General features: G+C 37.3%; 3 protein-coding genes across 3 annotated transcripts in view; all 3 read right to left on the minus strand.

Moving 5' to 3' along the window:
- Nucleotides 1-17,271, minus strand: part of Ino80 (chromatin-remodeling ATPase INO80) — a 41,879-nt gene that overhangs the window by 841 nt on the left and 23,767 nt on the right. Inside the window, exons 9-13 of the mRNA XM_068297168.1 lie at nt 16,548-16,706; nt 15,877-15,979; nt 15,640-15,713; nt 12,924-13,260; nt 1,330-1,644 (exon numbers count right to left, since the gene is read on the minus strand). Of these exons, the coding sequence (XP_068153269.1) occupies nt 1,330-1,644; nt 12,924-13,260; nt 15,640-15,713; nt 15,877-15,979; nt 16,548-16,706 (988 nt within the window). The remainder of the gene's footprint in view (nt 1-1,329; nt 1,645-12,923; nt 13,261-15,639; nt 15,714-15,876; nt 15,980-16,547; nt 16,707-17,271) is intronic.
- LOC137582505 (uncharacterized) lies at nt 3,651-5,599 on the minus strand. The gene has a single exon (XM_068297082.1). It carries the CDS (start codon nt 5,525-5,527, stop codon nt 4,712-4,714), a length of 816 nt encoding a protein of 271 aa, XP_068153183.1. The 5' UTR covers nt 5,528-5,599; the 3' UTR covers nt 3,651-4,711.
- LOC137582910 (uncharacterized) lies at nt 6,716-7,745 on the minus strand. Its single transcript, XM_068297687.1, has one exon. It carries the CDS (start codon nt 7,568-7,570, stop codon nt 6,839-6,841), a length of 732 nt encoding a protein of 243 aa, XP_068153788.1. The 5' UTR covers nt 7,571-7,745; the 3' UTR covers nt 6,716-6,838.

The following is a 17,271-nucleotide window of genomic DNA, read 5'->3' on the forward strand; positions in this document are numbered from 1 at the left end:
TTTAAAACGAATTTGTTCTTCCCTTTTTTTCCTGCTGCCCGAAACTTTTCATATCAATTACAAACACTTGGACAACATTCTGGCATTTTTAAAAGGGGGGGACGATAACGCATTTAGATGGAAATCTCAAGACAAATATTTGCTCTGACTTGAAAAAAAGGGGGAAACAAATCCAATAGAAGGGGGAACCCACAGATAAAACGGGAAGTAAAATTAACATTGCGTTTTGGGGGTAACAAAAAAACACAAACCAAAGAGAATGCCTTCAAAAAAAGCGCGTTAAAATTGTCACGTACCACAAAAAAAAATAAAAGAACTAAAATCAGAAAGAATGCGGGCATGTACTCATAACAGGGGAAACAGAAAAAAAAAAACTCTTATTAAGTAAATGAGACATAATGCCCACTTCAGGCTCCGGAAAAAGGCAAATGATAAACGTGATTAAGGCAGGCGATTAAGGTACAAGTGATACTTGAATTAAAACCCAAAATGGAATGAGATGTCTAAAACGAAAAGATCACCGAGAAGAAGATTTTACACTGACAAGAAAATTTAAAAACCAAAAGGATCAAAAAACAGTTTCAGATGATCGCAATCTAATTGAAAAAGTTGAAACGAAAATAAATAAATACCAAAAGTAGTTGCAAAATGATGATATTATAGGTAATGTGTTCATCTACAGGATATATAGATATATAGGTTAGCATATTATTTTCTAAATAACTTTCAAGCATTACTATCTTACTTTAAATTCTCGAAAATGCCCGCATTCGGCGCTCTATTTATCCATGAAAAATGTTTACCCCAAATAAAATAAATCTAACTTAAGTTATCTAAATACATAAGTGACATCGTTTAAAGTGTCTTAAATATCCTTTTTCGATATTTGGTTTTTCATTTCGTAAATTTGTTTAATTTTAGTCAAATAAATGACAGAATTTCAAACCAAGAAGACTTAGAAATGGAAGAAATTGTGTTAAAAAGGTTCGAATTCTCTCTAAATAGACTAATTTAAAATCCTAAAATTGTTGTTGTTATATTTCGAGCATATTTATTTGTTTTATTACTTTAAACTCTTTTATGCGGCTTCTTTCTTCACCTGAGTTTTTCTATCTCCTGAGTGGATAAACAGCTTCCAATTTTAAAAGTTAATAAGAAAATAAAATCGACAATGATCGGATATTTAAGTCAAGCCTTAATAAAATGTTTTAGTCTTCTTGTTTTCTTGGTTTTAACCAAGCGGTAACCAAAGACTTCTTCTTAATGTAAAGTCACGTTTTGAAAAGTTGGTTTATTTTTTGTTCTGTTTTTTTCCAGTGTAGTACTTACCTTCCTCATTGAAACTAGTACTAAGGGTTGTGGTCTCTCCATGGCCTGCTGCTGCTTCCTGTTGCGGCGTCAGTGGAGTTGTTGTTGTAGTTGATATTGTTGTTGTTGGTTGTGCTGTTAATGTGACCGACACTGCCGCTGCTGCTCCTGCTCCTGCTGCTGCCCCTTGAGTCGGCGTCGGCGTTAGCACACGCTGCATTGAACCATGGGCACCACCTCGCCTGGTGCTGCCACGTGGTCGTCCGCGTCTGGTGCCGCGCGGATGGTGACGTCGCCGCATCGAAACGCCGCCACTTAAGTCACCGATGCCATAGCCTGCAAATAAGAATTATGGGTTTCGATTGATTAATTTGCGGGTGGCTAAACCGAAAACCGAAAACGAACAATAAAGCAGCTGGCATAAAAAGAAAAAACAACAATTTTTTGTTGGTTTTTCGCCTTTTTATTTTCTTATACAATTATCTGAAATTTTATGGCAATAAAAAACATAATTTCAAGAGTTGTGAATAATGAGCGAGGGTGAACAGAAATTAGGTATTCTGATAATGAGGATCAGAAATTTAGTTCAACTTTACAAGCAAATTATAGTATAATTTCCGCATAACAGATGTTTGTAGTTTCCTCTGCAATCACTTGCTACTTTTGAGTGTGTCAAGAAGAAAGGTCTTTCTTTTTGCTTGAACCAAGAAGTGGCAACTTCCCAAGTACGAAAAAGAAACAACTTTAATAGAATGTGAATGTCCCGTGCATATATTTTGGAATCTTTGCCTTCTGAACCTCGAAAACTTAACTGTAAATTGCATAAATAAAACAGAAACAAAGTCAACAACATTCATAGAAAAAGTAACAGCAGCAGCAAGAGAGGAAAATAAAATGCAATCAGAAGATTGCAAATGTTGCGACATTGTTGCTGCTGGTAGACATTGCCTGGCGCTTTTGCTATTTTGGTATGCAATACACACAAGTGCAACATCAGCTCCAACTCCAACATCCTCATCATCATGATGATCATTATCTCATCTGTGGCAAAGTCATGATCGACATAGTCTCGTCAGTCAGTCACCTGAGGAATTGTGTCTACAAACTTTTGTTTTGACTTTGCTTCCCTTTCTGTGATTTAATGAGCGACCAGGATAGAAAGAAAGAACGACAAAAGTAGCTAGTCGAATGGAGAACTCGTCCATCAACTTTGTGAGGGTTTACCTTACTTTTACTGTTACAAATACTAAACACACTTGGACAGATATACACCAAAAAGGGGTTAGAGAGCGGGGCAAAGGCAGCCTTCTACATTATTGAACTGCTGCCGCCATTGCTTGTTTGACATAAGTTTTATCAATATTCAATTCACTTCAAGGCATTTTATCTATATATTTTGCCATGTCGCGCTACTGCAGCAAAAAGGAAAACTCTTTGATGAGGGAGGGCAAAGCCTGTTAACGAAAAATGACATGAAATCTGAAAATATATGTATGTGCCCGGCAGTTTGGGTATTTTGCTTCTTTTTTCTCCAGTTAAGAGTTCGTTGCTCGCTCTAGAAATAACAAAATTCTACTGACTGGTTGACCCTGAATAAGTAACAGAGGGTAAAATTTAAGTCCTTAAGTTAAAAAATACGAATATCTATACGATTTTAAAACATTTCTAAAACAACTTTTGCTTGTCTAAAATGTAATTCTCTTTCGATTCTGTCCCTTTCATTTGAAAAATCTAGGAACGGGACTAGATAAGGCTAACATAAAGGCTTAGATCATTGAATTTCAGTAATTTGTTGTCACCTAGGGACATGGTTTCTATAATATCAGACTCTCATCAAAACTGTTTTTTACATTCCTTATGATTATCATAAATAATTTCTGAATGATTTCTGATGCTGATTTCTTTTTCTCTCATTTTGCTGTAACAAAACTGAAAAAGAAACGGAAAAGAACCAAAAGAGAGTGAATAAGAACTTAAAGCAACAACAGCAGCAGCAGCTTAAGCAGAAGCCGACCGAATATAATCGGATTTAACAAATCAGTCATTCAATTATCTAATTGATTTGACTGATGATCATTTGTGATCTTTGATCTTCCTAGAGGTACCAGCCAACGCGATGTTCTTTATGTAATGTCAATGTGACGGATGTTTGCTACGCCTGATTATTCGACTTGAGAGAGGGGCAAGACCTTATGGACTGACTTTAATGCCGTAGTCTGCCATGACTAAGTGGCTTCTGGCAAAGAGATTTTTGCGCTCGAGACTCCTTTTCATCTTTTTATGAAAATAAATTGCGAAAATTTCTCAACTGCGTGTGTGAGAAATTGAGAAAAGGTGGTAGGTAAGGTCATAGATTAGGAATCCGAATTTTTATTCAGCACTTATCACATATAGAAGTAGTTAAATTGTAATCTAGTCACTGGTTTTGATAGATAGATCAAACGGATTTGATGCAATCGCCATTGTCGTGGTGTGAACTTCTTGCGTTTCCGTGCTGGTCCATCCAAGGGATCTGTAGATGGTGGACGTTCGGGTATAGGGCAATGTGGAAACGGCGGCATGACCCTTGGTTTGGCCAAACTTATAATTCGCGGCGAGGCATGTCCGTTGAGTGCTTCCTTCCGTATGGGAAAACGATAGGAAAACCAAAATGCCTGCTCTACCTCATCGTTGGGAAAACAGCCCGGCACTTTGGGCGTTAGGAAGGGGCGGCCCTTTTGCGGCATTGGTGGCTTCCCCCATTCAATGGCTGGCGAATAGGTGGCCACATTTTTATCCGACTTATATTTGGGAGTCATCTTGTGCGGCAATGGAGTAGATAGCTGGTCCATTCGCTCGATTAGGTCTTCGCGATCCACTTCTCTGGGCTCTTTGCCACAAGGCAGATAGTCAGCAGCACAGGGTACTGTGACTTCTGGCAATTTACGTTCATAAGGCACAGCATTTTTTTCGGCCCATTTGAAAAATTGTTTCCATTGCTTCTTTTTCATGGGACCCCTCTTTTGCCAGCGTGTCGGTTCTTGCTCCACTCTTGGTATGACGCGTTTCTTGGGCTTGGAATTCTTACTAACCCATTCCTCTTGTTCCTGACGCCGCTTTTCTTTAGCATCTGCTGCCGAATCAACCGTTCCATACGGATCAGTATGAGGTTCATTATGCACATCATTCGTAAGGTTTGTGGCCGACATAATCTTCTTTACACTTATAAAATTTCAATTTTACGAAAAATTTTAAAAGGGATTTTTTTTTTTTTTTGGTTGTTGGAATTTTTTTTTTATTTAGTTTTTTTTTGTTTTTGTTTTTTGAAGATGTTTACTAGTCGAATACGAAATTGTGAATGATACTTTTAGAATATAGAAATAGAAAACTGCAAAATTTTGAAAATTTCTCAGCCTACCCCGTATTACGAGTAAAAATATCGATATTTCGGTCTACTGACAGGTCTGGCGAGATAAAGCAAACGTATTTGATGCATTCGCCATCCTTTTTTGGTAAATTTACGTCTCTTTGGCGGCGGCACTTCCAAAGGACTCAATGTCTTCTCGGGGATGTAACAATGCGGCGGCATTGGTGGGCTGACTCGGGGCTTGGCTAAACTCAAAATCCGCGGCGAAGGGCGACCAAGTAGAGCAGCCTTACGCACTGGAAATCTGTAGTCGGCCCAAAAGGCAGCCTCAATATCATCATTGGGAAAACATTTTGGCACTTCCTCGGGCGGTGGAAAGGGACGTCCTTTGTCATGATTGGGTGGTTGTCCCCATTCTATAACTGGCGAATATGTGGGCTTTTCTTGCACATAGACATGCTTCTCCCTCACCCTGCGCTGCAGGGGCTGTGCTAATTTTTCAATTTTCTCAATCAAATCCGTTGGATCCATTTTCTGAACATTTCTACCACATGGCAAGTAATCGGCTTCGCAAGGAATCAATTGTTTCACCTTAGCCTTTGGTTGTTTGGGAGCTGCATTCTTCATGGCCCACTGAAAAAAATGAGCCCAATCCCTTTTCTTCATTGGTCCAGGCTTTTGCCATGGTGTTAGAACGCGTTCCACTTTAGGTTTAACTCGTACTATGGGCTTGGCATTGCGTTGACACCATTCCTTCCAGCTTGGCTTCGTAAACTCGTTCCTTTGATCGTCCTGAATAGCACCCTCATTGGGCTTATCATCGCTGTCCAGGTCAGGAGCTGCTGAAGCTCCAGATTGCATTCTTTTTTGCATTTAAAAAAACGACTATAAAATTTTGCTTTAAAACTTTTGATTTAGCTAAGAAGTGTGCTCAATAACAGACAAATTGAAATGAATCCTAAAATGAAGTCATTTATGTTATTTTTTTACTCAGCCTACTACTAAAATTTATTAATCAAAGAAAATTCATCACAGAAAGTAAAAAAAAAATATTGCCAACTTTTGGTTTTACATGTAGAAATATAGATTATCGGGTCCACGCATTGGTTTCGATAGATAGGCAAGCCTTATTTGATGTAACCGCCAGCCAGACGAAGTAAACTTTTTCCGCTTGGGTCCTGGCTGATCCCACCAGGGCAGAGTTCTGGGCGGCATGGGACAATGGGGAAGCGGCGGGTGGGCTTTTGGTCGGGCCAAACTTACGATTCGCGGTGAGGCACGGGCTTTTAGGGCAGTCCGCCTTATCGGGAATCGTAAATGGGACCAAAAGTCCGCTTCCAGTTCATCGTTAATAAAACAACAGGGCACATGCGGTGGCTCAAAGGGTCGCCCCTTATCGTGATGGGGTGGTTGGCCCCACACAATTACGGGCGAGAATGGTGGATCTCTCTCAACAAATTGATGTTTCTTTGTTAGCATTCGATCGGGAGGCTTGGCAAGTTTCTCCAAATTCTCCATAAGTTCATAATAATCGATTGTTTGATTTTTTTCTAGCGCAGGGCAAGTATCTTGCCTTGCATGGAATTTTCGGAGGCGGCTTCTTTTTGCGTTCCAAGGGCGTGGCATTGCGTTCGGCCCAGGCATAGAATTTCTGCCATTGTTTCTTTTGCATCGGTCCTTTCTTTTGCCATGGTGTGAGAGCGCGCACTTCTTTGGGTCGAATACGTTGAAGTGGCTTGGAGTTACGTTTAACCCACTCCACCCAGGAAGGTTGCGGCCTCTTCTCTTCGGCCGAAGAGCGAGACATGGAAAACTTTTCATTTGGTGTAGCAACAATGCTTGGACTTTTTGTAATACTCATTTCAAAATTTTTACACTTGCAAATTCATTCAATAATTTTAACGACAAATTGAGATTTGATTGTTTTTATTTTATTGGCGAGTCGGCGATAGAATTCTAAATGCGCCTACTTTCTGTTTAATACGATCTTCAATTTGAAGTCGCTTATAAAGTTCAACTTTACCTCGAACACACAGGAATCTATTTAACAAAATATATGAATTTTGGCAGAAAGTAGAATTTATTTACATAATCGAATAACAATTTCCTTTACAAGATAATGAACTAAACAAATTTAAGTAGTCTCATTTTAGTTCATAATCTTGTAAAAGATATTGCATCAAATTAATGGCAATCACAACAAATGCGACAATTACAGGCCAATTCCGCTAAAGCTCTGGGACTCGGTTTGGCCAAGTAATCCAGTCTTTGTAAATGGGCCCGCCATTGCCTAAATGACATTTTGGCACGTCTGGGTGGCTTATCATTCCTAATCTCCGGTAATGGACAATGGGGCTTTGCTGTGCGCGGGCGAGATAACTCACAGATCTTACGTGAGGGTACAGCATGTTGTGCTCTCTTCGAGACAGGAAAACGTATGGTAGACCAAAACTCTGCCTTGATGTCGTCATGCTGAAAGCAACATGGTACTTTCGGTTTCTCTACAGGTCTGCCCCTCTCTGGTTTTACGGATTTGTAATAACCAAGATTGGGACGATAGGGAAACTCCGGTTTAGGCGGCACATGATATTTGTTACGTTTCCAACGCGGTTGACTTAATGCGCTGAACACTTTCTCATGATGTTTCAGTCTCTTCTCATTGTTAATCGATTGGAATGATTTCCCATAACCCGAGCTTAGTCTATTATAGTTTTGAACCGGCTTCTGTACTGGAAATTGAGGAACTGCATTGACCAAACACCATTTGTAGAAATTGACCCATTCATCACGATTCATGGGTCCTGGCTTCTGCCAACGTGTCGGTTCTGGTGCACAGGGTGATCTAAATATGGGTTTTGGTCTAGAATTCCGTTCCAGCCAATCATGATGTTGCATTGAGGATCGATGGTTTGACATACTGTCCTCTCTCTACTTGAAATAATTTTGAAGAAAAACTCAATCTTTTCCGCCAATGTTTATGCATAAATTTATAATAATTTTTTGTAGACATTATTTTTTAATAATTATTTAAAAGTATTTTATCTTTGTTTTGGGACGTATTAAAGCAGTCTAAAATTACACTCTGATAATTGTAGTTATTTTGACATTTGGGAAAAAGTTTCCTTTCTGACAAATAGTTCGAAAATTTATCAATTTTGTTTTGAGCAGCAATTTTCATTGATTTCCCATGACTTTTCTAAATTTTCTTAATATAATCCTCTAACCAAAAACTGTTTTAATTTCTCACCCCTTGAGATAATAACATTTTCTGCTCCCCAAAAAATTGTATTTTTTAAGGGTAATAATCGAATTTCTTTCAACTTCTTTATGCTGGGGGTAGAGGGTCCAAGTACTTTTCGGTTTTTTTTTTCTGAACAGCTGCTTGGACCCTTGAGACTCGAAGAGGACATGACTGGAGGAGGGTTGTGTATCATTAACTAAATGTACCGTAAAATTGCTTTGTATTTCCGTTAGCATTTCCATTCCAAGTAATATGCAAGTGGTGTCAATTTCACACATGCTATGCGGTATAAGAACGCGACAGCGGCATGCTTTGCGGTTAACCAGATTCAGTTTGATGATGACTTTGTCCTTAACCCACCGCCTCCAAAAAAAAAAAAAAAAGAAAGAAAGAGACAAAAAAAAACAGACAAAGAAATCGAACAGGAAATGCCTCCCAAGTTAAACGCAAACAGTTAGGCCAACCAGAGCCAAGCCAGACAGCCAGCAGCAGGCAGAAGCAGAAAGATAGAAGACAGAAGCAGAAAAATGCATGGGGGCCGTGATTTAAAATTCTTAAGGCAAACGCAAAATCAAACTTGAAAATCGTGGTAAGATCATCGGCATCGAGGGGAACTCGAACTGGCGACAACAAATCATGACAACGGCCAAGAACAAAATGCCAACAACGACGACTACAGCGACAACAGCGAAGACAACGGCAACTATGACGGCAACGGCAACTGCATCATCATGATGTCAATGATCATGATAATAATGAAGATGGGCGACAATGCCTGCAGCAGGCAGCAGGAGACGCGTCGCGTTGTTAGAAAGGCAAAAAGTGCGATCAATTGCAATGCGCACCGAATTTCAATCAGGGTATTCTTAAAACCAACAAGGAACGTATAAAACTAACTTAACCAATAGGCCAGGCCAGCCATCTAGCGGACAAACAACAACCAAACACACATAAAACTCGCCTCTAACTCTGATAATAAATGATGGCCAAATGCATTCAAGCAAAGAAATACAGTTGCAATGGCAACCATCGTCGTTGACGTAGCAAAGAGAAGCGTCTATGAAAGGAATTGGGTTATGACCTCGAATGCGTGTCGCCAATCGATGAGTATTATTCAATACATTTCTTTAGATTCCTATGTATATATATTTCTTCTGTGTTTACTTTATGTATGAAATGTACATGAAAAGTGTAAGCGTTTAAAAACTAAATATTCGATTATCAGTTAAAAGAATGTCATTTTGTTAAGTTAATCAGTTAAGACAACTTCTAAACCTATTTACTTCGTTTTGTCTAGTACCCTCTGGAGCGACTCCTGATCGCTACTTTAACATTTTAACATTTTTTTATCATTTGACTGTCGAGTAAATGATCATAGTTATTTCTGTTTGATATTCAAATAAATATTTTATCCTTTAAATAAGTTTTTATTAATATTAAAACTTAAAGACATGAAAAATTCTTTAAATATTGAATGACAAATCTGCCAAAAACCTGAACATTCTAACAGACTTACAAATTTTTGAGATAAGTAATGAATTGTCTTAAATTTGTAGTTTTAAGGGCTACTAATTAGGACATTCGTCTGAGTAGATAGTTAGCAAATAAATAAGCTACCAAGGGAAACATTTTTATCTAATCAAAAGCAATAATGACTAAAAATACTTGTGCCATTATAATTAGTATAAGTAGAATTTAATAATAAATTATTATTAATAATAATTGATATTCAAATCTGAAAGAATTGAATCGATTAAGAAACTTAAATTAAATGAGGTTCGTCTTTTAGATAATGTTGCTATTTCCCCGTGATCTCGTCACAAACAAATTACATACTAGAATAATTTTAAGATCCATTGACTATTAATTTATTCTAATAATTAATCAATTTAAGTTATTACAAAAAACTTGGTTGATTACTTAACTTTACGCCAATGCAATGCAATGTAAATTACATTCTCGCATTTGAATTAAATGTATTCATAGCTAAGGCAATAGTTTAACAACAAATTCTTTTAATTTTTGTTTGTCTCTCTTTTTGGTTGTTTCGTTTACTAAATATGATTAACCAATTTAAGTCAAAACCACTTTGAGAATTAAGTTGGATATGAAACCAAAGACAAGACCAGTCTAGAGACTGCTGATCCCATCGAATCATGGCTTGGCACGTACTGGCCCGTTTGGGCCTCTTGGGCGCTATGGGGGCCAATAAGGTGTAAATTTATGCGTTAAGTAAACAAAGCAACAACCACAAACAACTTGGTAACAACATTGAACCAATGCATTGGGTGAACCAAGCCTATGCGAATTATTGTTAATTTCTGCTCAAAGTGATCAGTAAAACGAACATTTTTTTTGTTTTGCTTTGGTTTTTGATTGGCATTTGAACATTTTCGTTTAGTTTTAGTTGTTGTTTTTTTTATGTAGTCATTATTTATTTGTATCGATTTGTGTGTGAATTTTTGTGGCCAATCAACGTTTTTGTTCGCAGTTTTGATTTGATTTGCTGTTAAGATCACTTCGTACATAATATTTGTATCTCATGGCTAACATGTACATATTTATTCTATGAGATACAATTCTGTGCGTTAGTTTTTCTATATGTTGTCCGTCTCTGTGTGTGTGTGTGTGTGTGTGTTTTACAAGTGTTTTTCATTTAATTTGTATTCATTTGTGTCTCACAAGCAACTCTGACAAAGTGGACAAGGATCCCAATACAATGATCGATGGGGCCAGGCCCCCAAGGCACCTTCCCTCTCCTCTTTGAAAATATATACATAGTTGTGGATTACGTAACTATTGCTTAAATATGTGAAAGTATCTCTTTCTTTTGTTAAGGAATTTGGCACGTGTTCAATTTGAAAACGAAATGGCTTAAAAAACAAATCAATTAAGTAAATCATTACATAATCCAAATTAAGAATGCTTCAAATGATTTAATGTGTCTGCAAAAGTAAGGCACACATTTCTCCATCTGGAACTACAGTAAATTAAATGTAAAACAAAACTGACTGGCAAATATTTTACGCTTCTTTCTATGTTGTGATGGACTACATTTTGCAGTAGTTACCACTCTGGCTCTTGCCAAGGAATGCAGTTAAGTTAATCATAAAGAGCAAGTTCGCTTTGAGTGAGTGCCTTGATAATTGGCAAAAGGTGGAAGAGTTTCTCTTACCGGGAGTAGAAAACTAGACCGGATACACATCGAATTTGAAAATGTAATGAACAAATTTTAGTCGTCAATCGAGTAATAGTTGTTCATCTTAAATATTTACATATTTAGTTTCTATCATAAGTCACACTTTGTGTTTGAAATCGCTAACAAAAGTATATAGTTAAACAAATTTGAATTAAATAAATTGAACAATTTACTTTAAATTTATATACTAAGAATACTACTAACTATTAAGTAATGTTTTAAATAATGGTAAATTAATCTCCTGTTGACTTTTTACACCTTTTATCAAACTAAAAATGGCAGAAACTATTACAAATTTAATAACCAAAAGTTGAAAGAGAAGACAAGTTAGAAATTTAATCACTTTCGACTTTATTGGCCTTTTCTCGTTACAAACTTTAATCAATTTTTCCCTCATTTTGGTAAAACATCTGCCAAATAAATTGTGAGTAGGTGGCCAGATATGAGTATCTTAATTTTCAACCTCCATATTTCCATTCAAATTCCCAACAACTTGTATTATGTGTGTTGGTTGTGGCATGAATCCCCCTCAAATGCCTCTAGCGTCTAGTGGCTGCCGCTAAGCAATCACTTTATGATTAATAATTCAAATTATTTGGTAATCAATGTGCAGGAAAATGTGGTCTACCAACTTTAACTATCAAAATTAAATAAAAATGTTAGCTAACTTGGGCAAAGTTTTTTCTCTCCTTCTTCTTTTTTGTTGCTAGTTGCAAGCATGTGGGATGTGCAACAGCAGCAACAACAACAACGATTGCAAGTTGTTTGCTTAAGCGATTTGCATTCGAGAGAAGAGCTTAAGCTAAAACTTGTTGAATTCAAATTTGTTTAACAATTAACAACCAATCGAAAGTACACGACGTTGAAAAGTAGGCAAACATATGGGGGCAAAAAAGCAGACTGATGGCAAATCGCAACAAGTGCAACGTCAACGAATTGAAAAAGAAACTCTTGGAATTGGGTCTCAAGATTTGTTAGTTGAGACTGGAGTCCACTCTGATGGCATCTATGTGTGTTGTAGCCTGGTTGGTTGGTTGGTCGGTTGTTTTACTCAAATTGTGGCCACTGATTGGTCTCCAGTTGAATTCGCAATTGAAAGCTAATTTTGTTCAATTCCCTCCCCTCTCTATTTCTCTCTTCATGACTAGTTCACCTGTCGGTTGATAACATTTTCATTTTCAAAACATTTCCCATTTTTTTTTTTTTTTCGTTGTTGCTGTTATACGCAACCCAATTTAATATAGTCGCAAGTTGATTATGCTTTAGCTGGTTCAGCTTGTCAGTCAGTTTTAGTTGGCTTTCTTTTTTTTGTCCCATTTTTTGTTGACAACAGGAACAAAAAGAAAAAAGTAACTCATAAATATTTTTTATATGCCATTTCTTTTAGCTGTTGGTGTAGAGGGCTTGGCAAAAACCCAACAGCCACAACAACAACGGCTAACAAATATCTAATTTAATCAATGAGTTCACGTGTTGTGGCTACATAAATCGCCAGATCTAAGTTTTCTGCTTTGATTTCGTAATTTTTACTGACATTTATTTGCTGTTTAGTATATAGACAAAATGATAAACTGTCATGAGAGTTTGTCTATAGACTGAAATGGAAAGCAAAAACAAATAAGTTGTTAACTAAAGAGGGAGTGGCAGTTGAAGACGACACGCGTTTGTGTAATTAAAACGGAAGAAAATCAATAAAGTAATTGACCCAACTCGTTAACTAGAAAGTTAACTTAATGATTTGATTAAACATAACATTGAATAATATTTTACAAGTAGGGAACATCTCTCTCAAAATCAATCTGAATATCATAGAAATTGCTTCGACTTACCGCTCATTAATTGATCACTTTTGCCGCCTACTGAGGAATTATCGCCATCCACATCCAAAGCCTCATTGTCGGAATCAAGCATATCCAATTGCTGGACACTTGTGGCACCTGGAACATAGGTCTCCTGGCTGAGAGTTTGATTGTTGCTATCGGTGCCCACACTCGAGGCCGATGAGGTGATGCCCACCTCAATGTAATCCTCATCAATGTCCTGTTTTAGGCGTTTAGCTGGTGCTGCTGCAGAACTACAGCTGGCCACATCGTCATCATCTTTGATGGATATGGAGGCAGTTGCCGCTGGTATGGTAATTCCACCAATTTGATTATGACCACCAGCCTAAAACAAAATGTCATAAAAAAAATATAAGAAAAGAGAAGAAAAATTATTTATTTAATTCTTGATGTAACAATCAAATCAATTAGCATTTTAATGAGCAACGGAAATGAGATATATCTTTTCATCTATCTCCATCTTCCAGGGCTGGCAACATGCCTAACTAGCCCAAGGTTTTCCTTCCTTGCCTCTGTTTTTATACATTTTATAATTTATGCCAAGAGTATAAAAATCATTCATCCCAAAAACTTTTAACCGGACCAAAAGTGACTTGAGTTATGGCTCAAGGGGCGACTAGTTGAACATGGAGGACTGCAGCGAGATGGGGGCAACATTAAGGGTTTGGCCGTGTTAAAAATAGGCAGAACTTTATTTAAAGGAGGTAAAGCTAATGGGGGTGTGGGAGACTCTGTAATTGTTATGGTTGAGGAAATTGTTGTTCGGGAAGTAGGGTAAAGAGTTTTGCATAAAATTTACACAGATTTTAATAGGATATTTTAGATAATAGACTTAAGAAACAGTAGCAATTTTCCACCAACTTCTACATGGGCTTTGATCGCTTGTTAAAAGTGTGTCCAGATTTTGTGAAGAAATAGTTTCGCCACAAATGGATGTTAGCATTAGCAAACCGTTTAAGCCTTGTTACTATATTATACACAATAATTACAGTAATAAATTTCAAAGTGTTTTGTGTTTCACATTAAACTGTTTAAATGTTATCAATTTTATCGCATGAAATCTACTTATTTATATTGAAAAGTGATGTCAAAATGTCAAAAATTCTTAAAAACATTCTTTATCTCTCTATGCAGACAATGATTAAATTTCTCTTTACTCTCTCTTTTTATCAAATTTTTGTGAAAAATCAAAATGGTAATTAATAATATAAAGTTTTGTGTTATATACTGGCCAAGTTAAGAATTCTTGGAAATGTCCCTAAACGTATATTTTGATTGATTGTTTGACTTTAGACATGTAAAAATCTTTTGAACTGAAACTAACTACTGTGTGTAGTAAAAGTTGCCGTTAGGTTCTGGGCAATTTTTATAGTCTAATATTCGACCTAATTTCAGAGTTCCATTACGAATTGACGTTATTTTCAAGTTGACATAGCATGCAAATCATTAAAGCAGAAACTAATAATCATATTAACTTAAAGCAACAGTTAGAAACGTTCAATTTAATAAACGACAACATGGTTGCTGGGTCGTTCGGTCTCATTTCCAAGTGAATGAATTTCCAATCAAATTAAAAAACTTTATTTGAACTCCAACTTGAATTAAAGTTGTGTTGAACTTCCATAAATGAATTGACAATGAACGGGATATAACCAAAACCAAAAAAAAAGGGAAAAAGTGCGGGGAAAGAGGGCGGGTACAAAAAACATGGCTGCGTGCCATTAAAGTCTGGGCCTGGGTGCTATATGAACTTGAGTGAAGGACCGCCTGGTTGTTAACCGGCCGGCACTTACCTAACACAGAGGAGAAAAGAGAGCGAGAGAGAGCAACAATAACTGCGTTGACTCTATATAGAACCAGAGAGAAACAACGATGACGATGACGATGATGACGGAGACGGAGACGACGACTCAACAGACGGACCATAATCACTGTTCCATTGAACGCACAAAATCATTTAGCGAAACCAAAAAAGAAGAGTCAGAGTCAGAGACGTCGACCAAGTGATGTCCAAGAAGAAGAAGTCAGAGCTGCACCCCACAAGCAGCAAAAATAAAATAAACCAAAAGCACTTGAAACTGTTTTTTAAAGACTATATGGGGAGAAAAGACAGAGACACAAGAGAGAGAGAGAGAGAGAGAGCGAGAGGTAGAGAGAGTCTACCCAAGTAGGGTAAGAGCAAAGTGTTTGCTTTGGAGAGTTAGGGAACACTACACTTGGATGAATGAATATAGGCAGAAATGGAAGACTTGGGCTTGGGCACTGCTGGCAATATATGGCCATAAGTAAGTTCAAAGCACGCTACGTAGACCAAGACCAAGACCAAGAAAAATAGCTAGCGATGAGTTTGAGTTTTGTAGCAAATTGAATTGTCTTTGTGTTGTGCCTGTTGCATGAATCACGTGACCATGACCAAGAACAACAACATCAGCAGCAACAAACTAGCATCAATTTGGTCTTGGTCTCGCTTTTGCTCTCTGTATATGGCAATCGCAATTTGAACTTCACTCAAAAGATCATTTACTTTCATTACAACCTGTATGGGGGCACAACTTGTCGTGCCTCTTGCCACAGAGTCAGCAGCAAGTGCAAACTTGGTCTAATAAACATCCCATTAAGAGCATTTAGTCTAACATCATGCATGATCCGGATTAAACATATATGTATAGGAAATATATCTAGTATTAAGCTATCAATTTCTCACCTTATTGGGATTACGTCGTTTACGCTCGCCTGTCGATGACTCTTCTTTCACTTGCAATTTGGCCTCATGGCGATCTGTGGAGGGGAAAGAAGAATTTCATATAATGATTCTTCAAAAATTCTAACAAATTGAAGTAGCATCGCTACAGCAAATATAAAATAGATACGATTTTCAATATGTAAAGTACTATTTTAGGTCAGGGTTCAATTTTATGACTCTCCCTCTCTCTCAACTTACATTTCATTTCGATTTCCTCATCATCCAGAAGCAATGATACCACTTCCTTGGGCTTAAGTGTATCGGGTTTGAAATTGCCGCCACTTATGACCATACGTTGTATCTGTAAATGAAAAATTTAAAATAAATATATATATATTTTGTTTTAAAATTCATATCAGCAAATGAAATAAAACACGTACACGGATGGAAGCGAATGAAATAATGAAATAGCGCCAACTTCCGGTTAAATATCGGTCTTAATGCTTTTATATGGTAATTGAAAAAGAAAATTTTCGTTTGTAATTCGGTAATTAAGCCAATAATGAAAACCGAAAAGGAGTTGCCTCCTCCCTCTATCACGCGACGAGTGAGCAATGTCGCCTTAACCAATTGTATAATTAATTTCCGGTGTCGATTTACAAAATAAAATAAAATCTTCCCTCATCTATTCCCCCTTGGTTTATACTTTTTACAAGTGCTCGTGTTTCGCATTCAGACGCAACAATGCCACAAAAACAGAAAAGGGGAAAAGGGAAAAGACTTGGTGCTTCAAGTTGCTGCAACGCACGTGCCTAATATGCGGCAAAACAAAAGGAAAACCGAGCAAAACTTTACACTGTGTTTTTTGTTTAAGTGAAGTGAGTTTTTGCGGTTTCCTGTTGAACTGGAGTTAAAGTACATTTTCTTACCTCGCTCTTTTCGCGGGCTCGTTGTAAAATGCGTTCCTCAATTGTTCCCTTGCAGATGAGACGATAGACAGTCACCTGTTTAGTTTGACCCAAACGATGGGCTCGATCCATGGCCTGTTGATCGACAGTGGGATTCCAGTCCGAATCATAGAAGATGACCTGGAAAAATAACAAGAGGGAGATAGAGAAATAAGGATTATTTAAAGGATAAATTATGCAAATAATTTCCCTGCACGTGCATCCTTTCCATGCACAAATCACTTTTGTGCCATCACGACGCGTTTTACGCCTTTCCTGTTTGGCGGCTTCTGTTTGTCTATTATCTAGAGTAGAGAGCGGCCAAAACCCTTTTTCCTAGACACTTGGTACGTGTTTTGGGATGCAAGTGATTTGGGATTTCCTCTCCCCTGCCATACCGAGGAGTGGCATTTCCGGCTGACATTGAAGAGCCCAATTATAATTGTATAGCTTAGGGAATTTCTAATTCTATTCTATTCTATGTGGAACACGTGTTGCTTGGGAAAAATTTGCCGATAAAAGGAAGTGATCTATTGAATTTCTTTTGGCTAAGGAAACTGTCAATCAAACACAGAAATAAATGCATGGCCAAGATTTTGCTATAAAACAAATTTGCACTCAGAATGGTTTAATTGCTTATTAAAAGTACTTTTAGAGAAACAAATAATACAAATACAAAAGATTGATTGTTATAAGTAAATATAAA

Source organism: Drosophila tropicalis, unplaced genomic scaffold (genome assembly GCF_018151085.1).
Source record: "Drosophila tropicalis isolate 14030-0801.00 unplaced genomic scaffold, ASM1815108v1 contig_859, whole genome shotgun sequence".
Taxonomy (NCBI): Eukaryota; Metazoa; Arthropoda; class Insecta; order Diptera; family Drosophilidae; genus Drosophila; species Drosophila tropicalis.

What these genes read in the sequence shown, in the direction of transcription:
- LOC137582505 (XM_068297082.1), bottom strand. Translation starts at nt 5,527, where the DNA reads ATGCAAAAAAGAATGCAATCTGGAGCTTCAGCAGCTCCTGACCTGGAC.
- LOC137582910 (XM_068297687.1), bottom strand. Translation starts at nt 7,570, where the DNA reads ATGTCAAACCATCGATCCTCAATGCAACATCATGATTGGCTGGAACGG.